The 14,346-nt window shown below is 32.2% G+C and overlaps 1 protein-coding gene across 1 annotated transcript in view; it reads left to right on the forward strand.

The window, feature by feature from the left end:
• Nucleotides 1–389: 389 nt before the first annotated feature.
• LOC148271960 (uncharacterized) overlaps nt 390–14,346 on the forward strand; it is a 37,558-nt gene continuing 23,601 nt past the window's right edge. Inside the window, exons 1-3 of the mRNA XM_088240700.1 lie at nt 390–728; nt 3,281–3,340; nt 13,126–13,407. Coding sequence (XP_088096826.1) covers nt 435–728; nt 3,281–3,340; nt 13,126–13,407 — 636 coding nt within the window. The 5' untranslated portion in view covers nt 390–434. The remainder of the gene's footprint in view (nt 729–3,280; nt 3,341–13,125; nt 13,408–14,346) is intronic.

Below are 14,346 nucleotides of genomic sequence, written 5' to 3' on the forward strand. Positions count from 1 at the left end.
TAAGTAATTAGTGAAAAAAAGTTTTGCGTTTTCAGCAAAACAATGGAATTTAAAAATATATATGTACTGTCCCTGTTCACCCCACTCTTTGTCCCAATTTACCCCACTGTAAATTAAATAGGGACTGTGCTCATTTTTTTTTCTCTATGCGTAATGATTGAATCTCAATTTGGTGAATAGATATGTAAACATAAATCATTGATTCAAAAACAGATATTTTAAAAAAATATTTGTGTTTCTTAAATGGGTCAATTTATGATATAAGCTTTAAAACCTGTCCCTATTTACCCCAGAACACAGTACAAAATAAATTATATTTCCTTGTATGTATATTTATAAAATGGTAATATTTGACCACGTATTATTTTTTATTTTAGGTTCGCACCAAATCTCGCGACAGCCAATCAAGTGACAGCGCCGCAACAGCTATCCCAATGGCGGTTTTACGTGGAGTGGCCGCCCGCCGGAACGCCCCGGGTGCAAGAGGTCATCCGCATCAGCAAAACCAGAACATGAACCAGAACATGAACCAAAACATGAACCAGAACATGAACCAGAACATGAATCAAAACATGAACCAGAATATGAACCCGAACATGAACCAGAATATGAACCAGCAGCAGAGAGGCCCACAGCACCACCAACACCAAGCGGTGCTGGAACACGATGAGAACTTATCGGATAAAGAGATCTTCCCGGGATCGGGTCAGCACCATGGACATCATCAGGTTAGTTTTCTTTCAATCGATCCAAAACGAAATGACACAGCAAAATCATACTAAAACCACCCCATTCTAAAAGACTTCAAATATCTTTGATTGGGCTGTTATTCTTTTTGAACATATTATAAAACACATCTCTTTAATAAAAACTTAAATCTGGTTTTTCGCTCTTCCACTGCGCCAAGTAGAAGAGTGATGAAACTCAAAACAAAATTTCAAAACAATGATCGTCTTTAAAATTTCACCAATAAAACACGCTTCGTGATTCTTTGAAAATTAATTTCAAATGTACGAAGGATCAATAACTTGAAGAATTTCAGTTAATTTTTAGTCATTTTGAATTATTTGTACATTTTAATATGCCCCGCCCCGTCTACAAAGAACATTTGCAGTTTTACATTAATCTTTGAAGTTTAAACTGTGGTTAAAAATCAAATTGATCTCTTGAGATTAGCTTTTTTTTGACAGCTAATGTATCATTACGATTTTTCAAACTGAAATTCATTATTATTTAGTTGATTCATCATATAACTTGTTTTGAAGTCCTTTAGATTCAACAAATATATTTTCATACTGTTATCATTATAAGAATGCAACTCTAAGGCCTATTAATGATAATGACTTTATTCTTGAAACAGGAGTGTACACAATATATATTCAACCTATTGGTATTTTAATAACCCTTCTTATATTTCAACCATTTCATTGGATATTCTGTTAATTTTCTTCATGTTGTGCAGTATTCTCTTTGTTTTATTTTCTTTTTCTTTTCTCTTCTATTTTTTCGTGCCTTCATTATAATATCTGTCTGTCAATGTGTTTTTCATTGTTACTAACTTGTTTTAAAATGCACTTGCCTCAAAAAACATTAAAAATCACCCGCAATTTCACTCAAAATCCAATGAATGCATCCAATAAACAGTATTTTTTTACCAGAAATGTTTATTGATCTTCATTTGTAGAGTATTTTTATCGTTTCAATGATTGTTCAAACAATAATTAATTCACTTTATTAAAACAATCACTTTTTGCAATTTGAACAATGAATTGTTTACCAAAAAGTATTCCTGAACGTGCATTTTTGAACACAGCTATGTATTTGATTGTTCTTTGACAAAGCACTATGTCTTTTTTTCCTTTCTATGATCATATCTTGACACATTTTTTAGCATTCTTTTGAAATCAAAGTTAATTTCATCCGTTGATAACTAAACTTATTTTTTAATCCGAAAGGGTTGATCGATGATCATAGACTGGATACACATGCTTTGTAGAATAAAAATGAATGACACTTGTGTTGGGCATGCTTTTAAAATTGATATGTTTAAATGTCTGAAAATGTTGACATATTGTAAAAACAGCGTTCTTTCAAAAAATCTTTATTTTATAAGTGCGTTTTATAAACAAAGATAAAAAATATTCTTCATTGGAAAACCCGTTCCAATCAGTTTTACATCAAAGTTGCGATTGTCTCAAATCAATGTACTTTGTACTACAAAAACGCAAATGATAATGAAATAGGAATTTTGAAAGGACACCCAACAATACGTATGTACACTCACACGTCTTTCTTCTTGCAAAATCGATACAAAAAGTAAAATAATCACATTTCAGGGAAATAAAACATCTTTTTTGCACTAAAAAATATTATGTAACATCACTTACAGTTTCAATTACATTTCGACATACTAACTCATCTTGATTAAAGTTCAGAATAGAATATTCACAGATAAGTCACTTACCTTTACTAAAACAACAATTACAGCATCACTGAAGCATACGAAGGATGAAAAAAACTATTTTAATATTCGATACTAGGATCAAAGTTTCTCAATCGGCATATTTTTCAAAACACTTACAAACTAAAAAATACATTCACGCATACATGATTACATTATATATACAAAGTGTCATTCTTGTGATGAGTTGTGTAACAATTAATATCTATACTATGAAAGATAGGCCCCATTTATTTCCCCAACATTTCGCCGATAGACATTCAATGGGATTTTTATTTTTCAATATGTTATTTGACATTTAATTAATTTTGGAACTCAATAAAAAAATGACTGATTTTGTTGTTTAAATTTAATTTAAAACATTTGCGACGGTCATCTTAAACGAAAAAAAATCATGATAAAATCCATACCTCTATGGATAAAATTACAATTCTTTCATACGTACATCATAAAATGGTCGAATATATATAAAACACTTTTTTTTTTAAATTCAACATCATCAATCTTTTGAACTGTATGGTATTTTCATGGTACAAAATATTGGTTAATTTGAAATTCGTGCAATGCAGAGAATTGTGTAACATTTTGAATGCCGTTTTTCTGTTTTATTAAAAATAAAATCCCAATAATTGTCCGAAGTTTGTGGCGCACTAACCAACCCCTGTTACCCAACCTCACTCGCCTCATCCCGAACTAACCAGCCTAACCTAACCTAACCTCACTCGCCATATCCCGAACTAAACAGCCTAACCTAACCTAACCCGACAGTGAGTGGATGATGGACTGATAACTTGTAAAATGCACACACTTAACCTACAGGCCACGTCAGGATTTGGTACTGGTCTCCTAAAGAGTATTTTCGACAAAATAACACCAGGGGTAAGGGACAAAGAAATCATTTCTACCTTTTACATATTTCAATATACTTTTATTAATTGTTTTTAGTTTGAATCTAGCAAATTGAATATTATATATTACATAGGAACAAACGAGTATGTTTATATGCAGTAAAATGGCTTAAGTATGTTGTCATGTTATTAGATACTATGTAATTACTCGAGTAAATTATTAGAAAGTTGAATCAGAAACACAATAAGAGTACTGCCGTGTTTAAAGTTATCATTACGCGTCATTTGCACTTGCCCTGTGAATCATCAAAATGTCCGCCATCTGGGATAATTTCGTATTTGTATTTTGTAAAAAGTATCTTATGTAGCCTGGACATGATATGCATAATACCTTTTCAAAAACAACCATGTTATATTAAATCAGATGCATCTTGGACTCAAAGCGCAAACGATGCGTGCACAAGAATTATAAAAAATACATTCAGCTTTTGAACAGGCGGGAAAATACCAGCTTATAAATAGCATCATTTAAAATTTCTATATAAACTTTTTTTTCTTAGATGTAAATACAAATGAATTAAGTGAAAACGGATTACTCATTTGTCCTACATGTTTTGAATACATTTTTTAAATTCAATTTTAAAACAGAGACCTATAACAAAATAAAAGTTTTATAACATCACATAATACCACAAATCACACAATTATTACAAATATATTATATTCTTCCCCAAAAAATAAATTTTTAAACTTTTTTCAAAAACTATTATTGTCCAGTATTTAAAAATGTGTAAATTACTCGTTTTTGTGCTTTCTATACTTCAATTCAGCTTTCTTCGATGTTCTTAGATATATTTTATTTTACCTTTTGAACGCTTCATCCTTCTATTTCTAACTATCCCTTAAATCTAAAACTTGTATCTATATATAACTATCTCATAATATCTTGTTTTATACAATTACATACTTTAGTTTTCGTATTATATTTTATTTCTTCCGCTCTTTTAGTTCTCACAAAATATAAAATAAATCTAAATAATATCATTGGTTTTTTAATAACGTCGAATTCTGAAAGAAATTAAAATAAAATACTCAACCATTTGCAAAATCAGCTACGTTGGAACCAGGATTTACAAAAAAATCATATTTAAAAATTGCTTAATCTAACAATTCCACAGAAAATTATTTTATTATGTTATTTTGTTTAACTCCGAAGCTTATTAATTTTATACGTGTATTTTAAAACCGATGATTATTAATAATTAAAAAAATTCACTCCTGTGCTTCAAGTATATTTATTAAATAAAATAATATTACGTAATTCGTGATTTTCTCTAATACACACTTTACAAAACCAGAATTATTGTATATTGAATGTTGTATACTAATTTTTAAACAATTTTTGTATTTATGACACATTAATTGTACACTTCTTTCACCAGTATATTATATTTAATATTTAGAGTACCTAATAATACGTAATTTGCACACACGCATTTAGTTTTAGTATTCAATTCAAGTTGCGTATTTTTAATATTATCACTCTTTTCATCACCGATATATGTACACGCTAAAATTATGAGGTCACAAAATGCTATTTCATGCTGTAAATAATTACCTACCCAGATTTGATTTTGGAGATCAACTAATTAAAATAAATGAGATCAAATATTCAACTTAAACCATTTGTTATTTTACTCACTCATAGATTTCGCAGGTAGTGTACCTACAAAGTCTGAGCTTAAACAAGTTTATGTCCAATGATAACAGCTCATTTACAAAGAAAAACGTTTTCTTTCGTCGCAATTTGTTGTAGCGTTCGTCGCATTCATCCTTAAAAATAAAATGGGCTACGCTTACGCTTCGGGTGCCAGTCCAGGAACGTGAAATATTGCAGTGTAGAACCTTCTTTTTAATCAATATTTCATCTCGACCTTCCCAGGAATCGAACCCGGGACTTCGAGCATAGTAGGCGAACGCGCCCAGCACAACGCCACGGGGCGGACTAATCTCCCGTCGATTTCCTTATTCAGGATTTTTACCCGAGAGCCGAGAGCAGACATAGAACTACTGTTATGGCGAATTAAAACACAGTTCCTTTCATTGTATCGATTGCTTTCGATACGACAAAAACATGGTTGATTTTTGATCAAAACAAAATGGGTATCTCCAAAATCAAACTGTTTGACACTCGTCATTCCCGAAACGCATTTGGGATAAATCTACGGGGTGGTTGTCATGTTTGTGTAAAATTGCGGTACATCGAATATGATTGCTTCCTTTGGTATGGGACCTTCAGCAGTCGATGGGTTCTGGAGTACCAGCGATCGAAATCACTAAAGAGGCAACGGCGGACGGGAATTTCTCCGGAGACGAAATGGAGGGCAGCTCTCGCCGTCAACCCCAGCGCAGCCCGCACCACACCCCCCTCCACATGCAGGTTGGAAGACACTCCTTCATTCTTCACCTTGCTCTATGTCACGTGGCGGCAACCTCCTTCCTTCTCTTGTTATCTCTTCTCGGTGGAGTCCTTGCATCGCCTGGAGCAAAACAGTCAGAGAAGATCAGATCAGAAACTTACGAAATTTAATTACTTTTTATTTTTTTCTTACGGCTATTTACAATAAATGCCTACACGACTTTTACCTTGTTCATGTCCCGTAGGTCTTTTTATATCAATATCATGTAAGTTGGGACTTCACAGGTAGATAAAAAGTCAAATAATTTACGTAATTAAGTATTGTAAAATAATGCCAAAACTACTAAGGGCCTTACTCATAAACTTGGTATAAAGTTACGCCAAGGCATAGAGGAAGAATACGGATGGGAATTTCGTCCTAATCATAATGGTAGAATAAAGATAATACTCTCATCCTTATTTATTTATTTTTTCTGGATTTTTACTGCTATTACATTAAAAACAAGTAGAAATATATTAACAATACTAAAGCCAATTTAAAAATTGACTGTTAATCTAATAATACACCTAAAGTACCTAAAGGACTCATATTGTCTTCTTATCCTTTTTTAAAAATGGAGATCAGTGCAAAATAAGCTCTTGACGTCACTGCGACGGGTCTCCATAAGTTTATTATCGTTATTCAAGCCTAGGTCTTCAAAGAACCGGGTTACTCAGTGAAGGGCAAGTGCTCTCATATCTCAGAGTAATAACGCGCTACCGCTTATAGAGCCGCCCGTATGGACGAAAACCATTCTAGGATTATCAATCACGAAGTTAGCTATAGTTTGCACCCAAGAAAATAAGAAAAGAGTTTACAAAATTGTATGTGTGCGACGCGTCGTTTGTATTCATGTGTGTATATATGAATGTGTGTAAATGAATATGTAAGTATGAGTTTTTTTTTGCGTGTGTGTGGTTGCGTAAATAAATAATAATAATTTCAAACGTGTGTTTTATTGAAAAGGGTATAGAAGAGAATTTGGTAAGAGGTTTGACTATACGTACTATGAAGACTATGAAGAAAATAAAAAAATAAATAAAAAACAATTCTTCCATCTGTTGATTTTTGTTAACTTAAAGATAAACTTATTATTATCTAAGATAACCCCTCAAGGGGTTGAATCCAGTCCTTGTCTTTAAAAATTTGGACAAACTCACAATATCGTCGATGATTTGTAAATCAAAACTAACAACTCACTTTTAATTACACTGTTTATAGTTTCAATATAAGGGTATACGTTTTGTTTCACAGTTCTTTCGATACGAGTTAATTTAATAGGGAAATATCACATACCTACTACAAATATCGATCGAAATACACGAAATGGAAATTAATTGTATTTTTAAAATCAATATTTTGGAGAATTTTTTTCGTACACAACTTTAAAAAAGAAATTATTAAAAAATATGTCCGTACAAAAACGCGACATGTTTGGCCTTGATAATTATGACGTCAAGATTCATGACGATGTGTTATTTTAATTTAAACGGTCACAAAGCTCAAAATTTACACGAATCGTGACGTATTAGGGGCGTGGCCAATGCAATGGCCCGTTTTCGCCGAAATAAAAAATTATAAATAATAAAATATTTTTTATGCTACTAATAAGTAGTAAAAATGATTCCTTATTTCCAATTAATGATATGAATAGATAGATCAATTCAATAAATATCAATGTGTAGAAATTTTTGTTTTGTTTTGAAAAAATTATAACACTCGGTTTTTGATCTGATCATTTCTCCCTGTTTATACTCTTCTTGGTAACATTGTGGCCACGATATACAAATTATAGTTTATTCTTAATTTTTATTATTATACTGTTGGAGTCTCCGTGGTGTAACGGCTAAGACCCCTGCCTCACGTATCAGTGCTCCGGGTTCGATTCCCGATAAGATAATAATTCAATGAGATTCATTCTCAAAAATGGGTGCTCTTCGCTATTGTATGTAAACCACTATAGTTGGGCCTATTGGTACTTAACTGTGGTGCAAAAAATGCATGTTTTTCTAGTAAATTCTAATACTTTCAAGTCAACTTAATTACCCCACTGAAAAGTTATATTTTTAAAACTTAAAAAATATTAACAAATATTACATTGCTATCACTAAAAGTTTTCAGTTTAACAAAATTATTTCATACAATATTCACTGCTGCCTCAGTACAAAACAGTTATACAGCAGAAACTGTTAATTTTTTGCTGTTTTCTTTCGTCGCAAAACTATTGCAAAAATTAAGTTATTGAGTTAAGTGGCAACAATGATATCAAGTTGTTTGTACTATTTATTTTAATTTATAATATTCTATTTGATCACAATTGTATAAAATATAACATTCACTAAATAAAAAATCGTATATGTTTGACATGATTATTATAAAATTTTACTAAAGTAATGTGGCAAAATAAAATTTGTGATCAAATTGAATAAAATTTCTCAAATTTTGTAAATATCTTTCTTCTGGTTTTCTCTCTATATTTATGTTTAAATATGGAAAGCAAAATAATTTTTGACTGATAGAACTCAATTATAATTTTATGTGAAAACTAAAGGAAGGAAATAATGTGCATCTATTGTGATCTGTCTTACGCTCGTGTTACATAAATCAGAAAACTGATTAGATTTCAACTCAAGGTTTTTAATACAAGAACTGATTGATATCTTGTATACGAATGCTAAATTTTAGAAAACCTTCCTAATTTTGGTGTGATTTTCACTCAAATTCTGCCTTCGCGTGCATACAAATACTTTGTAAGATTGGGGATAAAACCACCATGACACTTTTTTCTCATACGATTCCACCCGATTTCTAACTTAACTTTTTTCGTTAACTCTTTGATCCTAAATTCATTCTGTATTATGCGCATAATATATTAATTGCGTAAAGAGTTATTTTCCAAATTAACTATTTCCAAAATGTGAAAAATCTCGTTTTACATCACATAATGTAGATTAAGGAACGCAAAACTTGTTTATGTATTTAATTTTCACCAAAACGAACTAATTTTTGATGATTTTACAGTTTGAAAATAAGTTATTTTTCAAAGCGAACGATTTCCAATATGAACATAAAAAAATTAAATATATTTATAACAACTATTTCCAGAAATTAGTCAGTTTGGAGAAAAATTCAAAGAAAAATAAATCTTTTTTTCCAAATGCTTATTGGTAGACTGGCCTATTTTTTTTACGAAATAAATACACTCGTTATAGCGGCTTGCCTACCACATACTGCACACTGAAAAATTACTCGTTGCCGAACGAGAAAAGCTGCCCGAAGGAGCTCTCTGTAATCTGGTAGCCTAAGCATCTTTGTGCTGAAAGAAGTTAATCCAGAAGTACATAGTATGTACTTCATTAGATTGAGAAAAGAAGAAAGTGAATTCTTCACTGACTGGAAGTAAATTGATTGGACATGATCAATTGGCCGAAACGATTACAAAACTTTTTAAAAGCCTTTTTATTTTTGGAAGCCGCAAAATCTGTTTATCCGACCGGACCTATAACAGGGCCACGGATAGTAGGGAGAAAGTAATAAAATCACAGGATGTGTTCAGAAGATACTCGTTATAGCAGTAATAAATACTCGTTTATCTGTCATTTTTTCTTCCAACAATCTATAATTGTGAAATCCTTGGCCTGAATCTTTAAATACTCCAGATCACAATTTTAGGTTCAATCAATATACTTTGATGAATAATGAAACCTCTGATATTTCGTATAACAATTATATTGGAGAGATACAATTATAATAGCTAAGACGTGTGACCGACTAGGAAGGCAAAACCCGAATGAAGAGAGCCGGCCGCCTCACACCGCTCGCAACTTCAACATATATAATGTTCCTACACATTACTATGTTAGTGCCTATACACTTACATATAATGCACTGTCACGAAATAATCAGCTATGGAAAAGAACCGTGCTGTTTTCAGTATGAAAATGTTGCCGTGTAAAAAAATGCGAAATCATTTAGAAGATTCCATATTTATGAAAATCTCTTCAGATTTTCTTAGGGATTTTTTTTTAGTTTTCTGATTCATGTAATACAATATCTATATATCTTCATACTTATAAATATTAACTAAAAATCTTCAGATATATTAAAAAATAACATTGAAACACATCAAATATATATGGAGATATTTAGAAAAATGGCTTTTAACTCAAATGGTATTAACAAGGAAACATACATTTATTCAATTAAACACTTTGTCATGAAATCAAATAAATATATTTTGGAGCACTACTCTATAGTTTTGGAAATCGCAGGTCTTTCCGTCTGCAGGTGAAGTCATTAACTTTATAATTACACCTGTAGATGGTAAAAAATATTATTTTCAAAACGGTATTAGTAATGCTTTAAAACATATTCAAGCGGTCTTATAACAAAGTGTTAAATTTAATCAATATAATTTTGTTATTCCACAAATTTAATGCCGATTCTATAAATGATACAATGAAACATAATTCTTCTCTAAAACACTGTGTTTTTTTTGCTATGCACTGCGTTTTAAATCGTATGTAATTTTTCATTCGTTTTATAACAAAATAAGCTTATTCAAATTATTAATGAATTATAGAAATGACTTACCGCGTAAACTGTCTAGTTGTTTTATATCAGTTTTAAGTTTGATATTCTTTTTTATTATATGTTTTTGCATGCTTAGCTTTAGAGCTTAGAATAATTTGTGGTAGGTAAAAGTATTGATTTTATGTGTTTATTAATTTTCTTTTGTGCTTGATTCCTTTTGAATGCTGTAAATAAAACGTTTTAATTACGCACTGCGCAACTAAGAATGCGTGTTAAGTTTTATAATCAAACCTATCAAGACATTAAGATAAGAACAAATCAAAGTGTATTGATATCATATACGTATCTAAATAATTTGGTTTTAAGCTAATGCTTAATATGTGGTGTACTTTATATAGGTACGTATTCCAAAATATGACGATAATTCACTAACTAGATAACTCGCAAATTTGAATATTAAAAAAAAACAAAATGCCAAACGAATCAAAGCATATTTAATAGTATTTCATTATGTCTGATAACTTAAATTCATCGATGATGCTTTTATTTCTCAGCGGATCCATCTGCATTATTTCTAAAAGCATACAAATAAATTAAACAATATGGCTGCATAATTTAAATGGACATGAAAGTAGCTGAGCCTGCAACAATAATAATTATAAAGAAAATAATAATTGTCCTAAACAGGCAAAGAAAAAAGATGTAAATATCTATCACGTCTTTTGTTTAATATAACACGACGTTACAGTGCCGTTTACAGGGGAGTTTTTTTAGAACCGTGTAACACTTGGACAGACTCAAAATGTAGACGACAAAAGTTGATTATGTACTTAAATTTTAAATATACCTTAATGTTCTATAAATTAGTTTTAGACATTGTGTCAAATTCACAAAACAATAATTATGAGTGCAGTCATTTTATGTTAAAACATTTATCTTGGGTTAACAATTCTGGTAAGTACTAAAAACTCCTATATGATGACGTTTTTGTTTCTATTCACCCTCAGAAAAGTGTCCATTTTACATTTATTGTATGCAACGGTAATGTGCATTCCAGCTGATTCCAACACATTATTACCGACTGAACATGTTTTTTTATACCCTGTGTTGCGTAAATACAATAACTTTTATGTCAAAAATCATAGTCAATGATTGGAGCATGAATCAGCCTTCCGTTATAGTTCTCCTTCTCGTGGAAGGAATAACACCTATACCAAAAATTGCTTGTGAATCAAAATGGTTTAAGGCGAAGGTGTTATGAACGAGAACGAGTGTATTTAAGTGGTGTAGGAAGTTTAAAAAGATTCAAAACCACAATTTCGGGCATAAAATCATGCTTCAGTGTTTTGGGACCGAAAACGCATCATTTTGGTCGAATTTTCGCCACAATTTTTTTGGGCGACTATCAATGAACAACGATATCGTGAGACCCCAAAAACTCGAAAGAAGCATTCAAAACAAAAGGAGGGGAATGCTGATGAGAGGAGTGTGCTTGTTGCACGACAACGCTAATCCTCACACAACCTTAGCCACCAAGGCGCTCTTGGACTCATTTGACTGTGATGTTTTTAACCCCCGTATTTTCCTGACACGGAGCCTTCAGATGATCATATTTTCACCTCCCTGAAGGCACAAAAGGGGGAATTAAATTTTCAAGCAGAGAGAGGTTCCGAAGTGGGGGAAGGAGCTGGCGGGAGAATTCTTCGAGGAGGACATAAAGAAGCTCGTGCCACGTCTCACCACGTGCAATGAACAGGATGGTGATTATGTGGAAAAATAGTCAACCGGTGTATCAACAATACCCTTTCTTTCAAATACACTTTTTCTAAATAAATATACAAATATAGTGCACTTACTTTCCGAACGTATAATTGTATAAAGCTTCATTCTTATAATTAGACAAGTAAATAATTTACATAAATAAATTAATTGAGAGTATGGTTGCTAGCTATCTCACTCAGAACAATAACGTGTTCTGAGATTGCTAGTAATGGTTTAGACTGAGTTAAACATTGAAACTAAAATAATGCGAATATGACCTAACTTGATTTTTTTTAAAACATCATAAAAATCAATATTATCTACTATATAACCACTAAAAAGTATACAAAAACGGTTGCAATTTTTTTTTTTAACTAAAAAAAACATGTATTATTTTATCAATTTCGACTTGCAAAATCAATTTACAATAGAATTATCTTACCATATTAAATAAAACAAAATAACAAGAATTACTAATAGCTGAATATTTGAATAATCAGGAAACTTACGTTATATTAAATTTTATAAATACCTATAATATTGTCGGCCTCGTGGTGTAATGGTCAACTCATTTGTCTACCATGCGAGAGGTCTCGGGTTTGATTCCCGACGTGGTTGGTATGAAATATTTATTTCAAACGGTGTTTTCAAACTAGAATATTTCATAGTCCCTAGACTGGTACCTGAAGCGTAAGACTGATCATCTTACCTTCATGTAACGAAAAAATATCAAGATACGCTGAGATCGGTGTACCAATGCAGTGCCCTATGCATCATTAGGTGCGGAAAGGGAATGATGATGATAATATATAAATATCTGTTAGATTGCCAAATATGCTTAGTATGTGGTTATTTTTTCGTTGGTTTTTTCTTCCAACTGGTGGGAATCGAACCCGCGACGCCAATTTCGCAGTTGACCGTCTAACCAACTGCGCCACGGCGCCTGCCATGCAATGTGAAATTGCGAATAAATCCCGAAGTAATTTCAGCCCATTATTCTTACTGAGAGATGGATAAATGATTTTGCTGTTATCAGATTCTAAATTATGTTTTATTTGATTAGCAACACCCCCAGACGAATCAACAGATGCAGCCGCCCTATCAGGCCCAGGCGGGGCTCCGTATGGGCGAGCAGCAACGGCCCATGCGAGGCCCCGGGGGGCAGCAGGCCCCCCCGACCTACGGCCGACGAGGGCCGCAGCCCCCCGGGGCGCAGCACCCCCCGCAGCCGCACAAGAGGAGTCGCTGGTTTGTGGCGTTATTCGACTACGACCCCGCCACCATGAGCCCGAACCCTGACGCCTGCGACGAGGAACTACCATTCAGCGAAGGAGACACGATTAAGGTTTGTCCTCTCAAATTTGTGGAAGAACTTTCCCGCAGGTCGCGTGGAGTAAAGTGTGGAAGTCATTGATATTATGTCGCCGCCAAATAGTTAAATCAGCCACTCAGCAAAGCGGCTAGGTTGTTGTTTAAATGCCGGCATTCACCTGAATGGCTAGGCTGTTCGCACAAATTAAGATAACTATTGTTTCATTGCTCCAGTACTTCTTCCAACCAATAAAACAATTCATTGATACCGAGACTGCATAGGCTAGGTAACTTATGAGACGGCTGCAGACATTCTGTCCAATTCTTTATTATCTTATAAGTCTACATATCAAGTTTATTTCTAGCTGCTCGTCAAACTATATTGACAATTCAATTCCATAAATTAAAAAAATACTTTCTTGTTTATTTTTATTACCTTATACTTGTTTTTTATTTTTTACTATTATATCAAATTGCATTGTAGTATTGGCAAATACGCATTTCACATTTACATATTTTTATTTCTTCTTTTTTCGCGATATAATATGCTTGCTTGTTTATTAATTTAACTTAAATTTGTCATTCTTGCTTACCGCAACACGTTATTTACTGTGTTTGCTTTACAGAATTTATTTCATGAACTTGCATCTTTGCATTTTTTGATTATATGCTTACTGTTCTTGCATACCTTTGTTATTATTGTTTGTTTTTTTTTAATTTGTAAAACTTTTTATTATATCCTTTCTAACTAATTTCAAATAATTTTTCTGTATATTCTGTGTTTATTATTTAGTATGTTAGCGTGTATTTTATTTTTATTTTTTGTAAATGCCTTTTGGGCGTAAATGAACAAAATAAATAGATAACTCTATTTTCAACGCGTTGGCTGGCTTGTAAGCTAGCCCTTTTGAAACGGCCAAACCAATACAAAAAAAAAGATTTTTGCTGTCTAAGTTAAGTTAAGGATTAATTA

The sequence above is a fragment of the Micrasema longulum genome, unplaced genomic scaffold (genome assembly GCF_059751315.1).
Source record: "Micrasema longulum isolate JH-2025_06_02 unplaced genomic scaffold, ASM5975131v1 h1tg002562l, whole genome shotgun sequence".
NCBI classification, from domain to species: Eukaryota; Metazoa; Arthropoda; class Insecta; order Trichoptera; family Brachycentridae; genus Micrasema; species Micrasema longulum.